Here is a 22278-nt window from a genome sequence, read left to right as displayed (position 1 = left end):
TTTATTTAGTATTATTATTGAAATTATTATTAAAAAAATTATTTTTTTAAATATAAACTAATTTTAGAGCAATAAAAAATAATTTAAAATTTAATTTGATAAATTTTAATTATAAAAATATTAAAATAATAAAATAATTTTTTTAAAATTATTTTTTTAATAATATCTAAAATAATATTTTTATTTAAAAAAAATAATTTCGATCCTTCTAATGATGCTAATGAGACACTAAGAAAGAACGTCGTGAGAAAGCTCTAGCTAGCTACGTATCCTACGCGAACAAAAGACTAATTCAACTTCTTATGGTGGTCCTGATTCTCTACGAACATAGAAGATTGAGATGGACGAAATAATAGACAATTTAATATCTCTTTCTCCAGAGGATACGAAGGCCTATTTTACTTGTGCATTAATTGAAATATCTATGAGATTGAGTAACCATTAAGAGTTGCTAAAGACAGTATTTCTCTTAGCCCAAAGACTGCAACTAGCAATTCTCATTGCATAACTCACTATGACCACACCAGCACACAATAATTAAAAAAAAAGAAACATAAATTTGAGTTTCATCAATTTTTACTATTTCCCGCAAGTCAAGTATCCTGGAATAGGACTGGCACGCGGTGATCGGAGAGGAACCTCGTTAAGCTGCTTCCCGCTACTATCATAATAAATTACACCCGAAAAATCTAACGGCTGGCACTTATACCCCATCAAGATCGACTTCTGCCAAACCCCACCGTCCCCGAACTCGTCAGACTCCACAACGTCGTCGTCTTCGTCCGCTCGTTTCTTGTTGTGAATAAACGAGATTGCCTTGTTGCTTATCTGCGTCAACAGCTGCTTCGGGCGGACTAGAGGCGATTTCGGCGACATTAGTTTTGGAGTTTTGTCGCCGTCACGGTGGTGGTGGGTGGACTTGGTGGCCGTGGGCTTGAGCTTGGTGGAGACTCTGGTTGCATGCTTGGCGCAGAGAGCCATGAGGGATGATATGGACATGAGCAAGCCCAGAGTTAGCCGCTTCGGTGAGCCGGAACCGGAGCCGGAGCTGTGCTCTGGTGATGTTAAGACCATGTTTGCTGGTTCTTGATTAATTTGTTCGTATTGATTTTTGCAGAGAAACCATAGGGGAAGTTTTGTCAAGTATATATAGGCGGTTTGGGAAGAGAGGGTGACTGGTAATAGCCGGTGGATATATTGGTTTCGGCAGTTGACTGGCTGTTTCTTCTTCATTGTGAGAAAATTGTGCAGGTTTTTGCCTAATTTTCAAAGTGGGAAATTGGGGCAAGCATTCTTGGAAAAGAAAAAAAAAAGCGAGTATTTTACATCAATAATTACAATTTTTGTATTATTATTTTTCATTCCTAAAAATAAAATATATTTTTTTTCTTTATTTTAAGTCAATGGGCTATTATTAATTATCACAAAATTATTTAAAAAAATTATAGAAGACTTTCTCTAAATAAAATGAAATTTTTAAATAAATAATGATAAAAAAAATTTTTGCACGTATGAACCTACAAATTAATAACAGATTCGCTATAAACTCTTTAATCAGTAATTCAATTTTTGAAATAATTGATGAACCTAATTATATTTAAAGATTTAATAATGGGATTTCTATAAATCATTTTAATTATTATAAGACTTATTTAATAAATGAAAAAAAAAATCTCAATTAAGTATAATAATTTCTATTTTGGTGGGATTATCAAAAATAATTATATCTATAATTATTAAATAGAAATAGAAATATATACATGTAATTATATTAGCTAATAATTAAATAATTAATTTATTATAATTAATTTTTATTTATGTCCTATATAAAAATATCAAATCATTAATGAAGGTAAGTTATTTCTTCCTAATCAATTTCATATATTATTCTCTTTCTATCAATTTTAACTTAAGTTTCAGAGAATTTTTAAGACAATTTTAATGAATTTTTGATCTATTTATTATCAATTTTACATATTTATAATTATAAGAAATTTTTATAAACTGCATCACATACAATATTAATAGGGGTATATAGTTATATATTTATTACAATACGATAACGTGACAAATTTACAATGAAAATCTTGATTTGTGTAACAAAAAGATTTAATTGAATTTGAGACCTTAAAAATTAAATTTTATTCCTATATTTTTTATATTATTTCAAAATTTTCAGTTGGTTATTTGGTTACTTATTTATAAGCATATTTAAAATTTTGGATTATCGCACCAATTATATATTTATGATAATTTGATTTTGCATTTATTTAATTATGATATATATTTTATAATTATATATTTAATTATGTGTTATTGCATAAATAATAATAAAATGTACAAAGGGATTGGGATTTGACAACCAACAACAAAGCTCACAGAAATTGAAAGAGAAATTAAGTCTCCGTTTATTTCGTGTTAGAATTTTTTAATATTTAATATAAGAAAAATGTTTCAATTAAAAATTATTTTTAAATTTTAAAAATTTTAATAAAATAAAAAATATTAATACATACATAACATAAATATATATATATATATATAATTAATTTAATATTATAATAAAAAATTTTATAAAATATATTTTTTAGTAAAACCAACCAAATCTAAAGGATAAAATTAAATTGTCCTAATGTCCATCACCACTACAAAGCTATATATAGTGGAAGAAGATATTGTATATCTTTTAATCTTCATCCACCTCCACTTACAGCAACAATTAATAAGGATTGCAGTGCACTTGCTTGGTTAATTTTATGATCCATCCTGCGCCAGCGAAGGCCACCGGATAATGGCGCTCTACGTGTCAAACACCCTGCAGTGACAATTACGTTAACATGACCAAGTCAACCTCAGCAAGTGTTTGGCTTTGCAGCCTTTCCAAATGCCAATCCTTCTCTTTTCTCTAAAATCAATATTTTAATTCTCTCACTTTTTTAAAAAATAATTTAAATAATATTTAATTTAACTTATAAATTAATTAAATTTATTTAAAATAAAAATTATAAATAAATTAATATTTAATTTTACTTATAAATATAAAAAATCATTTAAAATAAATCAAAATCAAGAATAATAATTAAATAAAATATAGGGTGCGCTGGCGGTGATAGTGGAAGACTCAGCGTGGCCGTTGCACAGGTGGACTTTCACTTGCAACTGCAACTTGTGCTTTGTGTGTTTCTCGTTCCGTTTGGGCCCACCAATTTGTGTGAATCTCATCATCCATTCAATTCAATTATAATTTAGCGATATCTTTAATTAATTCGTTTAATAAAAATTAAGAAATTTATTATTATATATTTTTAAAAATATTATCCCATTAATATTTTATTTAAAAATTATTATAAGAATATAAAATATTAAAAAAAAATTTTCATGATATGTTACGCGATACTTTAACTTGAAAGATTAATTTATTTTTATGTCTCTCTATATATAATTTATATTAAAAAAATAAAATTTTTTAAATATAACGATAAGAGCAATATTATCGTTTGATATTAGGTATTGAGTAATTCATCGTTAACTTTCATTATACTTTTAAACAAAGATAATATTGAGTTATCATATTAATATAGAGAATCAAATCAAAATAGAACAAGATTATCTCATCTAGGTCAATAATTTTATGCCCCTATATATATATATATATATATATATATATATATATATATATATATATATATATATAATGATTTGGTAAGCTGCCACCATTTTTCTTTCAAAATACATAATGATTTCCCATCAGCAAAATCTACTACTTTTTTTTGAAAAAATAAAATAAAATAAATATTACAGGAAACGTTGGGCAGCCTAACAAAAGAAACTTGGGTCGCTGTTTCATGTTTATATATATATATATATATATGAGAAATATAAAGGGATTAAAAATCAAAACAAGCAATGGTAGGTTGCCTTCCATTTTCCTTAATGCTTAGCAAGTCTTAACAGGTCAATTATCAAATGTACATCTTTAACAATTGCCCTCCTCCAACCCATTTCTTGCACATACAATTATATTAGAGAGAAAACACAAAATTTTTCACATTAAAAGTTTAATTTTTAATTAAAAAATCTAATTTTAATTATATATGATGATTATACTTTATAATATATAGGAATAATGGAATGGATGAAAAGGACATGATTATTTTATATTATGATAATTAAAAATTAATATATTTTAAATAAAATAATAATAGAAAATTATTTATTTTAAAATTTTTGTTGCTAATGAAATATATTTTTTGCTTTACAATTTTTACTTTAAATGAAACTTTATTAATAATATTAAAGAAAATAAAGCTGGCTTGACAATAACTTTTTAATAAATAATAAATTTTAATTTATAAAATTAAAATATTCATATTCTGATATTATATTTTTTTTATTGTATTTTAATTAATTAAAGTAATATATCTTATTAATTTTATTTCCTTGAACTATTTTAAACTAACTTTAATTATAAGTAAAATAAAATCATAATAAAAAAAATTTTAATTTTAATTAACTATTAAAAAATAACATATTATTTTAATATTATTATATTATATAAAAAATTAATAAAAATTTATTTTTTAAAGAATTAAATTACTAATATGAATTTACAAAATGGGTTATTTCTTGATACTTATATGAATGATATGCCTCTAAAATGGAAGATATTAAATCTAATTCCCAGTAATATTTTAATTACTATAATTTAAAAAATAAAAAATAATAATAATAATAATAAAACATTAAAGGCTTCACCTGAAAAGAGTCATACTAGAAGGGAAGCTCAATATTTATGGGCTAAATGTCTCTTTGTAGTTGATAACCGACTCTCGTAATCATTTGAGAGTAAGACTATTCAACGATATTAGTTATTTTAATAGTAATTAATTATTTTAATATTAATTAATTATTATATATTAATTATTAATATATAATTATTTATATAATTATTAAAATCAAAATATTTAATAAAAATAATTATTAAATTAGTTATTAAATATAAAAATAGTGATATAATTTTATTGACTTCAATGAAAATACTCTTTCAACCTCTAAAAATTATGAGATATAGTTTTTTATAAATCACTTTTTCAATCTCTAAACGTTGATATAAATATTATATTACCGAATAATATAAATAATAAAGATAATGTTTTGATCTTATCAAAATACTAAATAAATATTATCTTAAAAATTATTATCGAATAAAATTAAAATTTTATTCATATTCAGATGTACGCACTCAATTAATGTACAAATATCATGTTATATAAAATTATAGTGAGTCATACCTAAAATCATAATGGGTCTATTTACATTTAATTGTGATGCATGGTAACAAATCAAAGCGACATTAATTAGTTAGATATTACGTCAAATTAATCTAATTAAATACCTTAATTAGAGGAAAACACGACACCAAGTTGCAAGAAAGAAGATGACCTAAAGGGTCATAACACATTTCGTCAACTGCACTTAGTAAATGTCCGGAGTCCAATTTCACAACAGCCTGACCCTTCTGAAAGGTGTATTTTGTGATTATTTTGACATTTTCCTCACTGACGGACAGAAAACAAAACTCTAATAACGAGGAGAACGTGATCCTAAAATTAAAATTAGAGAGAACCTCAGATTTATTTATATCAGATTAATTTAACAGAGAAACTTATATTTATTTCAATAAATATAAATCGATCTTAGAGTTTATTAAAAAGTAAAAAAAAATATATAAAATAAATAAAGAAAAGTGATTTAGGAATAGTCACCAATAAGAAATTGTGGCTACCCAAAAAAGAAATTTAAAGGAGAAAAGAAATTATAATAATTATTATTATTTATCAACTACTAATTGATAAGGAAGGAACTTTATTTTTTTTTAATCCTTTGCTCTCTAGAAAATGAAAATTACTTCTATTAAAATAAAATGTAACTTTTCTTTTAAAAAATAATGTATAGATAATTTGATTACGCACGCGATAATCAATAAAAAATATTACGCTTTTCACATCCATATACATTTGAAAACACTTTATAGCATTTATGTTTAGATCAAAACTTATAATATTTTTATAAATAGAATTAATCGGATATAAATATGCACGTAAAGTCGAATCACGGAATTTGAAATATCATTTAATTAAAAAAAATATTGATTAGAAAAATATAAACCTTTATATAATATAAATATAAATTATATAATTAATATTTATATTATACTAATTTTTATAATTATTTTTATTTATTAATTATTTATTTTAATTACTTTATAAACAATAAATTAATAATTTATAATACACATAATCTTTTATTTATTTTTTAAATATTTTTTTTATTTTTTAATATAAATAAAATAATGGCTATTTACAAAAAGCTTTACTTTTATTTTATGATTTTTTTTATATTATTAAAGTAAAAATATGCTCTTGAATAGTAATATTTTTATTTTAATATATAAATTGACACCATTTTCCTTTTTCTTAAAATTTTATTTAACTACTTATAAATATATTAATTAATTTTTTATATAATTAAAAGTTATTATAATAAATATTAGTTATGATATTAGGTTTTAAAATCTTAAAACAAAATAGGAATCAAAGTTTGAATTGTCAAATAATTAATTTTAATTTAATGATTTTTAAAGTATATATAATTAATTTTTTTATTAATTAAAATTTAATATTATAAGTTTATAAATATTTAGACCAATTAAATGAACTGGTGGAAGTGAAATTCTGTGTTTAAAGATTTTTTTATTAATTTTATTTTAATAAATTAAATAATTTTTAATTAACATTATAGAATTATCAAATTTTTAAATGAGAAATTATAAAAAGATTTTGGTATAAAAATTATAATTAAAATAATATTAAATTTTTAATAATTATTTCGAAAGATTAATTACAATAATTTAATAAATTGAATTTATTTATAGATTTAATTTGTCCCACAAATTGTTGTTGCTAAAATTTCGCTTCTAGAAAGTATTGGCGATGATTAGAAATGTTATTGGCGACGAATTAGTTAGGATTCATTAAAAATAATTTTTAGTTTTACCACGTGATATTTAAATTAATTTTTTAAAAATCATCAAAGTTTTATATTTTTTGAAAAATCGAACCCGATTTCTAAATTTCGAATAATAAAAAAATTTAATTCAACTATAAACCTAAAGGCTAATAACAAATCTAACCTATAAAACTAAAAAAAAAATTTAGAGTAATAACATGTTAACATACTATCACAATAAAGAATAGACAAAATTAGAAATTTAGAGAAGAAAAAAAAAAGAAAACAGCATATGAGAAGACAGAGCATGACTGAACCAAAAAAAATAAATAAAAAAAAAGAGGGAGAGAGCAGCTATCGACAAAACAGAGAGAGAGAGAGAAAGGACAGAGAACTAAAAAAAAAAAGAGAGATAGCACCTTCTGGACGAAACAAAGAGAAAGAGAGCGCCCAGAAGATGAGTAGAAGAAAGAAGGAAAACAAAAGAAAGATATATACATACTTGGAGCTGGAGATCAAGGTCAGTAGCTTCTTCTTCTCTTTCTTCTTCTTCTTCTTCTTCTTCTTCTTCTTCTTCTTCTCTTTCTTTGGTGGCTGGTGATAGGTTTTAAGTTAAAGAAACCCTATTTTTTCTTTTAAATGCGCTTGGACTCTATCGGATGTGCCTAGGCGCGCCTCGCTGTGCCTAGGTGATGTTCTGCAATGAAGCACGGAAACGGCACTAGGTCACGTTTCCCAATGTCAAAAACGTTTTCGATGAGGAAACGACCTGACACAGCTGGAAAACATTTTCGGGCCGTTTCTGAAAATATTAGAAATCGGAAACGCTTTTCTTTAAAGAAAATTATAAAAAAAAAAAAAGAAAATGGGTAGGTTAAAATCGATCACTTCACAACATTCACCATCAAGATCAACAAAAAAGGAAGAAGAAGAAAAAGAAGAAGAAAGGGAGTATCAGACCTTCAACGGCAGCATCGCAGGTAAGAATCGCAACATTCTTTCTCTTCTTTTCTCTCTGGTCTGCCATATTCACTCTCTGATATGCCCTCTCCATCCTTATCAACATAAGAAGAAGAAGAAGAAGAAGAAGAAGAAGAAGAAGCAGAAGGGAGGAACGACAAGTACATCACAGGTAACGATGGCCTTTCTTCTTTTCTGGTTCCCGATTGTGCAGTATTAGGTTTATATAGGGATTTGATTAATTTATTATTATTTAATATATTATTTTCCTTATCATTAATTTATTATTTTCCTTTTTTAATTTCTTTGTGAAACAATTTTATTAAACAACTTCCATTAATTAATTACAATTTTATTCCATTAATTAATCATAAATTTATCACATTTAATATCAATTTTTTTCTCTAAATGTATATTCCATAAATAGATTTTTCTCAAACCAAATTTGAGGAATTATCATAAATATTTTTTTTTTAAAAAAGAAAGATATAAAAAAAATGTCTTCCAAATTCACTAAAAATTTTCAAGATTTGCCCTATTTTTACAATCAATATTTTGTAGGAAATCAAGGACAAATGTAAATATATTTTTAAAGTTATTTTTAAAATTATAAAATTTCAAGTTTAAATTCTAATTAATGATAAATAAAAAAAATTTCAACATTCAAAATTTGTATTTTATATTAATATATTTTATATTTTTGTAATAATTTATATATAATTTGTTTAATATAATTTGTTTTAATGTATCGTTATATTATATATTAAAATTGTTCATAATAATTTTTATAGTCAATTTATTCAATTCTATTATTTAATTTTTTAATCTTTTAATATATAATTTGTATTGTGCTTTAATCCTTAGTATATAATTTGTTTAAATAATTTGTAAATTATATAAAATTGCATTTTCTTTTTGTTATTTTGATAGGACAATATTTGAATGGATTCTTCGAACTCTAATTCTACCCAAGCAAATAGCACTAGTGCCAATTCTTCAAAAACTAGGGAGGAAGAATTTAATCCTTTGTGGAGATATGTAACTAAACTTGAGAAAACTGGAGAAGGAGGGGGCAATTGTAAATGGATATGTAATTTTTGTGAACAAGAAAAGCAAGAGACTTATACTAGAGTGATGGTTCATTTATTGAAAATCACTGGAAAAGGGATTGGTGTGTGTAAAAAAGTGATGAATGATAGTATTTCTGAAATGAGAAAACAGGAGGATGAGGCAATAAACAGAATTACCAATTCACAATCTAGGCGAGTTTCTTTGCCTATTAGTATAACTTATGTTCCTTTATTAAATATAACTGAACCAAGTATTTCAGCAGCTTTGAAGAAAAGAAGAGTTAATGATTCTCCTCTTGGTAAAGTTTTTGACTTGCAAACAAGAGCTCAATTAGATGCAGAGATTGCTTGAATGTTCTACACTGGGGGTCTACCTTTTAATTTTGCTAGAAATCCTTATTATGTGAGTTCTTATTCTTTTGCTGCTAATCATGCTTTGGGTGGTTATGTGCCACCTGGTTATAACAAATTGAGAACCACATTACTTCAACAAGAAAAAACAAATGTAGAGAGGTTGCTTGAACCAATTAAAAGCACTTGGTTAGAAAAGGTATTAGTATTGTGAGTGATAGATGAAGTGATCCCCAGAGGAGGCCTTTGATTAATTTTATAATTGTATCTGAGTTTGGCCCCATGTTTATCAAATCTATAGATTGTTCTGGTGAAGTAAAAGATAAGCAATTTATTGCTAATTTGCTAAAAGAAGTAATTGATGAGGTGGGTCATCAAAAAGTGGTACAAGTCATTACTAATACTGATTCATCATTTGGGCAAAGAGCAACACTCTCCTTCATCATTTGGCTCATTCAATAAATCCAAGGTAAATTTCTAACTTACATACTCATCTTCTTGTTATAATTTTTTTTTATTTTCTGAATTTATTTTCTTATTTTTGAAGATTTTATAGTGAAAAATGGCTTCAAGAAGGAGAAAGTAGAGTGTCTCCTCATATGGATGGAGAAGTATCAACTGAAAGAATTAAACGCTTTAGGAGGATTTTTTTTCTAATGAAGATGAGCGAATTAGAGCAAATGATGAATTTACAAATTTTTCTTTGAAAAGTGAACATTTTGTTGATCTTGATTCTATTGGAAGTATGTATGTTACAGATCCTAGAAAATGGTGGGCATGTTTTGGTTCTAATGCACATTTACTTCAAAGGTTGACTTTTAAAGTGCTTGGACAACCTACTTCCTCCTCTTGTTGTGAAAGAAATTGAAGTATTTATTCATTCATTCATTCATGTAGAATGAATAAATTAACTCCAAAACATGCAGAGGACTTGGTTTTTATCCATAATAATCTTCGTCTTCTGTCAAGAAACTCCTCCTAATATTATGATGAGAAAACAAAATTGTGGGATGTTGGTGGTGATCAATTTGGGAGTATGAAAGATGTGATAGTTCTTGAATTTGCCAACCTTTCATTGAATGAACCAGAGTTATAGTCTATTTTATTTGATGAAAATGCAACTACAAGCATGGAGAAGGAGAAAGACAGTTAAATTGAGGAAATGTCATAAATTTTATTATCTTTTCTTTTTTAACATTTGAATGTGTTGTAGTTAATGTTTATTTCTTATAAGTATGAAATTTCTAAATATGTATCTTTATGGTTGAATTTGAATGTTGATTTAGACTTTATTTGTTATTGAACATCTTTCATAATATATATATATATATATATATATATATATATATATATATATATATATATATATATATTTATAAATATAACCTTATATTTTTTATATTTACACGTTTCTTCCACGTTTTCGTTTCCTATATTTTTTAAAATGTCGTTTCCCTGTGTCCTCGTTTCCGTTTCCGCGCTACATAGATGTCCTACGCCTCTTTCTCCTTTAGGTGCCACCACCTATGCCCCTTGTGCCTTGCGCCTCCGAGGCGCCTTTGACAACAGCGGGGGCCATTATCGGTACAAGAAAATGGGTTAGTTAAGGCTGCTGAAACCCGTAGCAAGCCTAAGACTTGATAAACATTACTCATTCCACATAAACCAAAACCTAAGCAATTCATGAACAATCATACTTTACCATTTACATTGGAACATAATTCATTTTCCTTTTAAAACAGTCCAGAATTTAAACCTTTTCATTTCATTCATAAACAATAAAGTGTAATTCTTTCATACATGCATAACTACTCAATGAATGTGCTTAAAAGGTTAAGGTAAACATACATATCTTAAACTTTAAACATCACATATAACAAGCAATGGGAGGTTACATGATTGATAGGAAGAGTCTTTTGTGGATATTTGTTTGACTGTCTTCAAATTGTAGGCAGTATGGAGGGAAGGGATTAGGCTACCCTGCCATTTAAATGCTATGGCAGTGGACTGAGGAAGACTATGCGGAGTTGGAAACCTTTTGCATGTTTTCCTACTCAAAGAGGTGCAACAGCAGTGCTTGGACATGAAATTTTTTATAGTGTTGCTATGCTGTAAGCCTCTTTCATAGGTTCAAAATAATCTTAACTCAAGTTTATTAGGGTTAACAAGTTGACAAGCTGCCACGCCAAGGTTCAAGGTTGATATTTGCATGAAGCTTATCAATCTAAGTCAAGAACTGTTAGTTCTTTTACATGGTATCAGAGCCATGGCTGATGAAAAGAAAAATGTGAGTTCTGGATCAGGGAAGAAAACTTCTAGTTCTTACACACTAAATTCGAATAACAACCCAGGTAACTTGATTACCCAAGTTCAGTTGAAGGGAGAGAATTACGAAGAATGGGCGCGAGCTATGCAGACTGCATTGCGGGCCAAAAAGAAATATGGTTTTATTGATGGATCTGTCAAGCAACCAACAGATGACTCACTGGAACTCGAAGATTGGTGGACGGTTAACTCTATGCTAGTTTCTTGGGTGTTTAATACCATTGAATTGACGCTTCGCTCGACCATCTCTCACATGGAGAACGTAAAGGATCTGTGGGAGGATATTAAACAGAGGTTCTCGATTGGGAATGGTCCACGAATGCAACAACTGAGATCGGATCTGGTGAATTGTAGGCAGGAAGGTCAACCGATTGTGTCCTATTTCGGAAGACTCAAAACGTTATGGGATGAAATAAACAACTATGATCAGATACCAGTGTGTATCTGTGCAGGCTGCAGATGCAATCTTACTATTGAATTGGAAAGAAAGTGTGAAGAAGAGAGAGTTCATCAGTTTTTGATGGGCTTGGATGAAGAAGGATACGAAACAGTGCGCTCTAATATTTTGAGCACTGAACCGTTGCCCAATTTGAATCGTGCCTATGCTATGGTTGTTCAGCAAGAGCGGGTGTGAACTATGACACGAACCAAGGAAGAAAGAGGCAATCCTATGAATTTTGCAATTCGAGCAGGTAGTCGAAATTCAGGGGGGGATAAAGACAAATCTTCAATTTATTCTAATTGCAACCGAGAGGGACATGATGCTAAAAATTGTTTCCAGCTGATAGGTTATCCAGAATGGTGGGGTAATAGACCACATGGAACTTCTGCTGGACAAGGAGGTGGTCAAAAGCGTGGCAATGGAGCAGGACGTAGGAAGGGGAGGAGTTGCTCGTGCCAATGCCACACAAGCAACTGGAGTTGACGGTGGGCGTGGAATTGTGACAAATTCAGATCGAAATGGTCTTAGGGGATTAAATGAAGAGCAGTGGGCTGCTTTGCTAGGTCAGAATGGTGGCAATGAGAGGCTGACAGGTACGCAGAGGATATTTCCTTGGATTATTGACACAGGAGCTTCCCATCATATGACAGGAACATTGGCATTTTTGAGTGAATTGCGTGACATTGTGCCATGCTTAGTCGGGTTACCTAATGGAGAAAAGACCTTGGCGCTAAAAGAAGAAACTATGTTGCTTGGAGGAGACTTGAAATTGCAACGAGTCCTTTATGTGCCAAATTTGAATTGCAATATGATCTCTTTATCACAACTACTTAATGATTTTAATTTGGTTATTCAACTCACTAACAAAATTTGTGCTATACATGACCTAAATTCGAGGAACCTGATTGGAGCGGGTGAGCAATGCAAGGAGCTGTACTTTCTCAAGGGAGTGACATCGGTACATGCTTGCAAGGTAGCTGATGTGGGGTCTTTTGAGCTTTGGCATAAGAGAATGGGTCATCCTTCTTATAAGGTGGTAGAGTTAATTCCAAAAGCTGGTAGCATAGTTAGGAAAACTAATAAAACTTGTGAAGTTTGTTTTAGAGCAAAGCAAACAAGAGAGATTTTCTTTTCTAGTGACAATAAAGTTGATGGTTGTTTTGAATTGATACATTGTGATTTGTGAGGAACTGATAGAGTCCCAACTTCTTGTGGAGTAATTTACTTCTTAACAATTATTGATGATTACTCTCGTGCTATTTGGATATATTTGTTGAATGGAAAACAAGAAGTAGTTTGTGTTCTTAAGAAATTTGTTGTGATGGTTAAACGCCAATTTGAAAAAAATGTGAAAATTGTCAGAAGTGATAACGAAAGTGAATTTATGTGCTTGAAAGAATATTTTGATGAACAAGAGATGTTGCATCAGACTTCCTGTATAGGAACACCTCAACAAAATGGCCGAGTGAAAAGAAAACATCGCCATATTCTTAATGTGGCAAGAGCCTTGCGTTTTCAAGCAAATTTACCCATAGAATTTTGGGAAGAATGTGTACTTGAAGCTGGGTATTTGATTAATAAAACTCCATCTATGTTATTAAATGGTAAAACCCCATATGAGATGCTCTTTGGGAGAGTACCTTCTTACAAATACGTTCGGGTTTTCGATTGTTTGTGCTATGTGCATAATCTGAATCGAGATAAAGATAAATTTGGTAGTAGAAGTCGTAGGTGTGTTTTTGTTGGGTATCCATTTGAAAAGAAGGGATGGAGATTGTATAATTTGGAAACTAAAGAATACTTTGTATCAAGAGACATGGTATTCGCTGAAACAGAATTTCCATATGCAAATGAGAAAATAATGGGTGATGAACTCATTAAAAATGGACTTGAGGAGTTGGGTGATGAAGTTGATGGTTTAGAGAACAACTTGGGAAAGGAGCACGATGAAAGTGTGGGTGGAGAAAGTGAGGTGAATCCTGAAACGGAAAAATTGATCCATGAAAACAGTGAGGGAGTGGATAGAGGTGAAGTTGTTGAAGAGCAACTAGGTAGGGGACAAAGGGCCAAGCAACCTAGTTTTCATTTAAAGGATTATGTGACAAACGCCATCAAAACAAGCCCCTCGGTATGCTTACCTTCCCAATCTAATTCCTCAGGTACGCCTTACTCTATAGCACATTATGTGGGTTATGATAAATTCTCTGCACAACACCGATGTTTTTTGGCAGCCATTACTACAGGACATGAACCAAGCTCTTATGCAGAAGCAGTTAAGGATGAATGGTGGAGAGCGGCTATGAGAAAAGAAATACAGGCTTTGGAGGATAATGGTACATGGACAGTTGAAAATCTGCCATTTGGGAAGAAAGCAATAGGAAGCAAGTAAGTATACAAAATTAAATACAATTCTGATGGAAGTGTTAAACGATACAAGGCGCGCTTAGTGATATTGGGAAATAATCAAGTTAAAGGCATAGATTATCAGGAGACTTTTGCTCCTACAGCAAAAATGGTTACTGTGCGCACCTTTCTTGCCGTTGCTGCTGCAAAGAATTGGGAACTCCATCAGATGGATGTCCAAAATGCTTTCTTACATGGTGATTTGGAGGAAGAGGTTTACATGAAGATGCCGCCTGGATTTGCTTCTCAATCACCAGGGAAGGTTCGTAAACTCCGAAAATCTCTATACGGTTCGCGGCAAGCACCTAGATGTTGGTTTGCGAAATTGGTTGCATCTCTTAAAGCTTATAGATTTCAGCAATCATATTCACATTACTCTTTGTTCACTTTTCGAGCTGGGACTGTTCAATTGAATGTGGTTATTTATGTGGATGACCTTATTATCTCCAGTAATGATGTTTCCGCTGTATAAAAATTCAAGAACTATTTGAGTCGTTGCTTTCATATGAAAGACTTGGGGAATCTGAAATTTTTCTTAGGGATTGAAGTAGCTAGAAACTCGAATGGTATTTTCTTGTGTCAACGTAAGTATGCATTGGATGTAATTTCAGAAGTTGGATTACTGGGTTGCAAGCCGGCTAAAACTCCTCTTGAACAAAATCACAAGCTGGCTCTTACCGAGAGTGATGATGTGGATGACCTTGCTCAGTATAGGCGTCTGGTGGGACGGCTTATTTATCTAACAATAACTCGACCCGAGTTGTCTTATTGTGTGCATATTCTTGCTCAGTTCATGCAACAACCGAAGAAAGCTCATTGGGAGGCAGCTGTTAGAGTTGTGCATTATTTGAAAGGAAATCCAAGTCAGGGTATACTACTGCATGCCAATTGTGATCTCAAATTGTCTGCTTACTGTGATTCTAATTGGGCTAGCTGTCCTTTGACGAGACGGTCTTTGACAGGTTATTTTATTCTTTTGGGCGAATTCCCTATCTCGTGGAAGACTAAAAAGTAACAGACAGTGTCTCGCTCATCCGTTGAAGCTGAATATCGGTCTATGAGTACTACAACTTGTGAACTTAAATGGTTGAAAGGATTATTGAATTCTCTTGGTGTGGCACATACTGAACCTATGAATTTGTATTGTGATAGTCAGGCAGCTCTGCATATAGCTGCTAATCCTGTCTATCATGAATGTACCAAGCATATTGAAGTGGACTGTCATTTTATCGTGATAAGATATTGAATGGTAACATTCGAACAGATTATATACGTAGTTCAATGCAACTTGCGGATATCTTCACAAAGGCGTTGGGAAAGGATCAATTTGACTTTCTTATTCGTAAGTTGGGTATTCGAGATCTCCATGCTCCAACTTGAGGGGGGTATTGGAAAAGCAACTTTTAGCTGCCACTTGTTTTGCATTTATTTAGGGTATTTGTTTAGGAATTTTTGTGTGTATATATGTTCTTACCTTTTGCTGTATGATTCTAATACAATTTTGGTAGTTTATCTTGATTAAAAACCAATTTGTTAGCTGTAATTTTTTATATATATCTTTGATTTCTGGGGCAATAAATATCAGAATTTTTATTCCAAAATTTCTTAGTTCTTTGACAATTTTTCAAACAAAATTTTATTCTAATTTCTTTTGTTAATTTTTAAAAAAATAATCTCAAAAAATTCTACGAAATTTGTTAGACGGTATTTTTGGAATTTTATATGAATTTTGCACATTTGACTTTTTTGTTTAAACTTTTTTTAACGGTTGACTAATGGAATTCACTATCAAATGTTAGGGACCAATTAGTTCAATTTTCAAACAGCAGGGACCTTCTAGTAATTATGACCTAATTTCAAAGGGCTAATAGTTATTTATCCTAATTTTATATTTTGGTCGATGGTAACTAATGAATCTATATAGTCAAGTTGATAATATGTGACATGTGGAATAGGTTTTTCCTTATAGTCATTGAATAGTGGGCTTTCGTACGTACTTTGGAGAATTTTTTTGGTGATTCATTCTTAGGGTTTCTGGGAATAGAAAGAATTAAGGTAAAGATTCTTTGGTGGTTCTGTTTGGGGTGGTGTGGGAAATTTATACCTACCCCTAATCTGGTTTCTTGTTGCTCTTATACTGATTCTCATTGTAAATTAATTCCCACTTTTTTATTTATAATTCTTTGTTCATGTTAGTTGCATTGGCTTTAATTTTTTTATCTGCTGGGTTATGTCACTTCAAGAAAATGGAACCTTTTGGGTTAGAGAATTTGTTAGGTTGGTTATATATTGATTAATTTATTTTGGCTTTATAATGCAATGGGTTTCTATTACATCAATCAATGAGTGTATTCTTCACTAATATTTTATTTAAGTTAAATGTCCAATGTGACAGGCTTACCAGGATTCAACCAAGGAGAAATGCCGTGGACAGATTGCCCAAGGTTTTTCCTCATTCGCATTCTGGTTATTGAATTAATTGTGAAGACCCCAGCACTTATTTTTGTGTTGAAGTTTCATAATTAACGTTGAATTCCTTGATATTTAAAGGTTCAATATACCATTTTTTTGTTGATTGTTAGAAATAGAATTCCTTATTATTTTTCTCATTGTCTACTTGAATTTAGTTCTCTTATCTTATGCAGTATCTTACTTCAAGTCTTGAAATGCCAAGAGTTGAGCATTGAGAATGCCAAATGTGGTAGCACCACAGGATTATCACCATTTTTATAGCATAATGCAGTAGAAGTATTTTGATAATTGGGCCTTTTCAATTTTTTATTTTTCTTTATGTTATTTACCCTTTGCATTTTTGGGTTGCTACATATCACTGTTGGAATGGGCCAACCCTTACAAGTGCTGGAAATGGTATCTCAACTGGAGATAATAGAAAGACTTACGAATGAGTGTGAAATTTGGGTTGAATGAATAAGTTTTTAGCCTGTAATAGCTGTTAGAAATACAATAGTTTTAAGCTGCTGATTTGATGAAATCAAGTTCTTAATGATTGGGAACATTATTGAGGCATTGCATGGGATTCTTTTCTTGATGTCTGTGAATTTTAAACACTTTCAAGGTAGTTTTATCTTTTACTTACATTTTGTATGCATGGGCCGTGTTCCCTATGGTGCTTCACCGGTCCCATCTTTTTCCCCCGTCCCTTTGCCTCTTTTCCCTTCTTTTAGTTATGTGAAATGAGAAAGCTACGTTGTAGAAGGACAATTGCTCCACTTGTGTGGTTTCTAGGTTCACAAATCGATTATTTAAATAGATTTTACCATAACAAGCTCCAATGTTGATAAAGAAGGAAAAGGCTTAACAAAGTGAAAGCAATGAATAAAGCAGGATATAAATTTCTAAATTATGATTTCATGGGGTTGACTTAAGAAGCCTTCCAAACTAGTCCTTGGCTTAACTCTAATGGTTGTTTTAAAAGAGCATTTCACCCTTTTGGAACCACTATGGAGGTAATATAGGGAGGATTATTGTTTGTGTTATTTATTATGGCGTTTGCTGTGCATTTATGTTAAGTGATGTAGAAACAAAAAGAAATTAGAACAAAGAAAACAATACTCTCAAAATTATTTGATTGATTGATTCTCAATTGTCAAATACCAAAACTTTAATGTTAAAGAACCCTGATAAGACTTATATAGAGAAATAACCCTAACCCTAATAATAAATTCAAATACCAAAATTACCTTTAATAATTATAATGCCCAAAATAAATTATTTCCCAAGTACATAGACCTATAATCTCTATTAAAAGAAGGTCCCGCATCATTAAGAGTCAAGCTTTTTATCACCAGCATGGAATGTAGCAAATAAGTCACAACTAAGATTACAAAGACATAGGCAGAATGCAAATATAGACAACATAATAAGGATTTAAAAAATTTGAGATGGATTTGTTCAAAGTACCTGTTGTTTTGCACACATTTCTGATTATGCTTTTGTTTAGGTTTCTAGACAATGAGATTCATTTCAACTTTTATGCATTCAGCTCTTGCCACAGAAGTTAGTGTTGTTCCACCTTCTTGATTAATGGCGTATTGGGCAGGCTCTAAAGTGGCAGCAACACCATGGTCAGATTCTGGATCTAATGATACTTGTATTCTATTTTGGTGTGAAATTTTATGTCAGACCAATTGAAGAAGCCTCATACATTTGTTTTGCATATCAACAAATCAATATGCTGCAATTTTTTTTTTTTGACTGGATAGATGATTACGTTAGCAATTCAATTTGCTTTTGAAATTTTTCTTACAATCTTTTCTAAATCAACATTGGTTTTGTTTTTATGATGGTCAAAACCCTACTGGTTACTGCCTCTGCCTGCAACCCCTCTTGGTGGGCTGGGGTGTTTGGGATGAAGAATTGCTTGCTGCCATTTATCTTTACTGAAAGTATGTCTTGATGAAGCATTTTTATTTTTATCTTTCAGGGTTGCTTCCACCAGGAACACAGTTTGACTTATTTAGAGGAACAGCTGCTATGAAACAGGATGTTGATAAGTGATGACATGTACCCGACAGCTCTTGCACACACTATTAAGGTTAGTGTTTTATACCTATATATGTAATGTTACCTATTTTTTCATTTTAAGATATTTGAACTGTATGTTGGTTAATTGTGCAAGGTGGCACTACCGACTGAATGCTCCATTGTTGTAGTTGGATGGTGCTGCTTAGTGTGGTTTTCCATGCACCTACATATTGCTGCAATGGAAGCTTATTTTTATTTGAGTGTTGAGCTTGGCTTTACTGTCTTTCATTAAAGCAAATGATCTTAACTAGCTCATGGCTAAGCCTATCTATTCTCAGTTACCTCACCATTAACTTTGCCCTTGATAGCAATTTCAGCCTCAAGAAGAAATCTCCCACTGAAAAGCAAACAAATATTTACTGTTTTAATTATAAGTGGATTGAAGAACATGGAAAGCGTTGTTGAGAATTTTTTCAGATTGGACTTACAATTCCTATTTGTATCTTGTTGAATACTTGTTGGCTTTATTTGGTTTGCAGGAATTTCCGATGTCTATTACTGAGACCTTAAATTATATGCTCCTCATATTTTGCATATTTTTTCCTGCTGCAGTTTGGAACAAAAAGTTATGCAGAATGTGCTCGGTTTTAACCAGATGGGCAGTTCCTTGTCTCATGCTCTGTTGATGGGTTCATTGAGGTCTGGGATTACCTAAGTGGAAAGCTCAAGAAAGATCTTCAGTACCAGGCTCAGGCTGATGTAAGTCCCACTTTTTTATTTTCTTTTTGTTTTATTCTTGTTTTTTACCTTTTTTTTTTTTCATTTACTAGAGGTAACAAGAAACTCTTATTTGCTTCTGTTGGTATAGGTTGAGACACCAAGTTCTAATGCTCTCTCCAACCTTGTCTAACCAAATACCATCCAATTATTGCATATTACTCAATGCTAGGAATATAGATCTGGAAAATAAGCTTTTAATATTCATCACTACACCAGAGATCATGTCAAAATAATGTCTTGCCCAAACCCCTTTTGGAGCTAATCTTCCAAGCAAAATCATTGCAACCACTTGTAATAATAGCTTATCAAAGTGTCCCACCCTGGGAGTCCCGTGTCCTTGCTATCATCACATATTTGAGTAATTATCAAATCTTGTGCTCTGCTGATCATTATCTATAATACTTTTTAACCTCTTATCCAAAAAATTCACAATTGAATATTTACCCACCTCATAACCATAAGAAACATTGTCTAATTTCATGATAGTTGAACCCATCTATAATTCTATATACCACCACACATTTTTTTTTTCAAAAGGAGTAATGATTTTTCTTTTATGCTTTTCATTGCTGCTAAAACTTTCTTTCAAGAATGAAATTTTTTGGCTGGGAATGTATGCCTTTTTTTTTATAGGTACTGCAAATGTTTCCTCAATATGCTAGCTTTGTAGCAGAGCAGTTCTCTGCTCTGGTGCATTTATTGATGAATGGTACACTTTTTTCAGGAAACATTTATGATGCACGATGATCCTGTGCTATGTGTTGATTTTAGCCGAGATTCTGAGATGATTGCATCAGCTTCCCAAGATGGGAAGATCAAAGTAAGTTTAATTGTGTGACTGAATTTGGGTTATGGTTCTGAAATTTATTTCTTTATAATTTGAATTGTTAAATGCATCCATGTGGCTTCCTTCCAAGCCAATGGATGTATTATCTTGTAAAAATCTTGTGTGAACTGTGAATATTTGGGGCAACTAGACTTGTACATAATAACAAAATTATGAATTTTCTTCAATAACTGGGAAGAGCTAAAAAAATTGATGAATAGTAGGTGTGCCTAATGCTTGGAAATGTTTTGTTTATGGTGACTTAGTGTGTGGTTGGATATATGTTGACAAAGAAGACAAGATTGAGCTAAATAATTTTCGTTGTCTTAATTTTGACCGTTACAAGGTAGCTTATTTATACAATAATTCTAAAATAGGAATATTCTAAACTAGGAAAATAGAATATATACAAATATAAATGTCTATTTTACAACCTTATTTAGGAACCCTAATTAGGAAATAGGCAATAAAGGGGGAAAAATTCTAAATAGGAAGAATATTATCAATATATTTTTTGACCAGATTGTTAGCATTAAGAAGTTGCTCGTATTTTGGTATAAATTGTAGGACAGTAAGAGAAAATTGACCAGAGCAAGTTGGACTCATACAACATGTTTTTCCTGTTGTGGTCCAATTTGCATCCTTGGGTGAGATGTTTTGGTTATGATGGGTTAGCCTGCAGTTGGTAAAATTTTTGACAAGGTTGTGAAGACTAAGAAGGTGGTTATGAGTTGAGGAAAAATATTTTGGCATCAATGTAGAACTGTAACAACCTTGACCACAACAATCTGGACTTCTCATCTTGTGTTTTTCCGGTTTACATCAAATTTGTATTATCAGTGGTAAAATCCCACAAACATAAAACTCAACTCAACTCAACTAAGCCTTTATCTCAAAAATTTGGGGTCGGCTATATGGATTCACTTTTTCCACTCTGAACGATTTTGGGTTAAATCCTCAGAAATGTGTAATACTTCTAAGTCATGTTGTACTACTCTCCTCCAAGTCAATTTAGGTCTACCTCTTTTTTTCTTTCTATCCTCTAACCTAATGTGCTCTACTTGTCTAACTGGAGCCTCCGTATGTCTACGCTTCACATGACCAAACCACCTTAATCTCCCTTCTCTCAACTTATCTTCAATTGGCACCACTCCTACCTTTTCTCTAATACTTTCATTACGGACTTTATCTAGTCTAGTATGGCCACTCATCCACCTTAACATTCTCATCTTTGCAACTCTTAACTTAGATGCATACGACTCTTTCAGAGCCCAACACTCACTACCATATAACATAGCCGGTCGTATGGTCATGCGGTAAAATTTTCCTTTTAATTTATTGGGAATCTTACGATCACATAAAACTCCGTGGCACGTCTCCACTTCAACCATCCGCTTTAATCCTATGACTAACATCCTCCTCACATCCCCATCTACTTGAAGGATGAGCCTAGATATTTAAAGTGATTACTTTGGAAGCAGTATCACTCCATTCAAACTAACTCCTTCCCTATCACCGGTTTGGCCTTCACCGAACTTGCAATGCATGTATTACATCTTCGTTCTACTTAACTTAAAACCCTTTGACTCTAGAGTACTTCTCCAAAGTTCTAGCTTCCTATTGACTCC

General features: G+C 30.8%; 1 protein-coding gene across 1 annotated transcript; it reads right to left on the bottom strand.

Annotated features, from left to right (window-relative positions):
• Positions 1–579: 579 nt before the first annotated feature.
• LOC110646858 (uncharacterized) lies at positions 580–1074 on the bottom strand. The gene has a single exon (XM_021800432.2). The coding sequence runs from the start codon at positions 1072–1074 to the stop codon at positions 580–582; it is 495 nt and encodes a 164-aa protein (XP_021656124.2).
• Between the last annotated feature and the right edge of the window lie 21204 nt (positions 1075–22278).

This window comes from Hevea brasiliensis, chromosome 2 (genome assembly GCF_030052815.1).
Source record: "Hevea brasiliensis isolate MT/VB/25A 57/8 chromosome 2, ASM3005281v1, whole genome shotgun sequence".
Lineage (NCBI taxonomy): Eukaryota > Viridiplantae > Streptophyta > Magnoliopsida > Malpighiales > Euphorbiaceae > Hevea > Hevea brasiliensis.
Note: the sequence above shows the minus strand (reverse complement) of the source record. Positions and strands in the feature narration are given on the sequence as shown.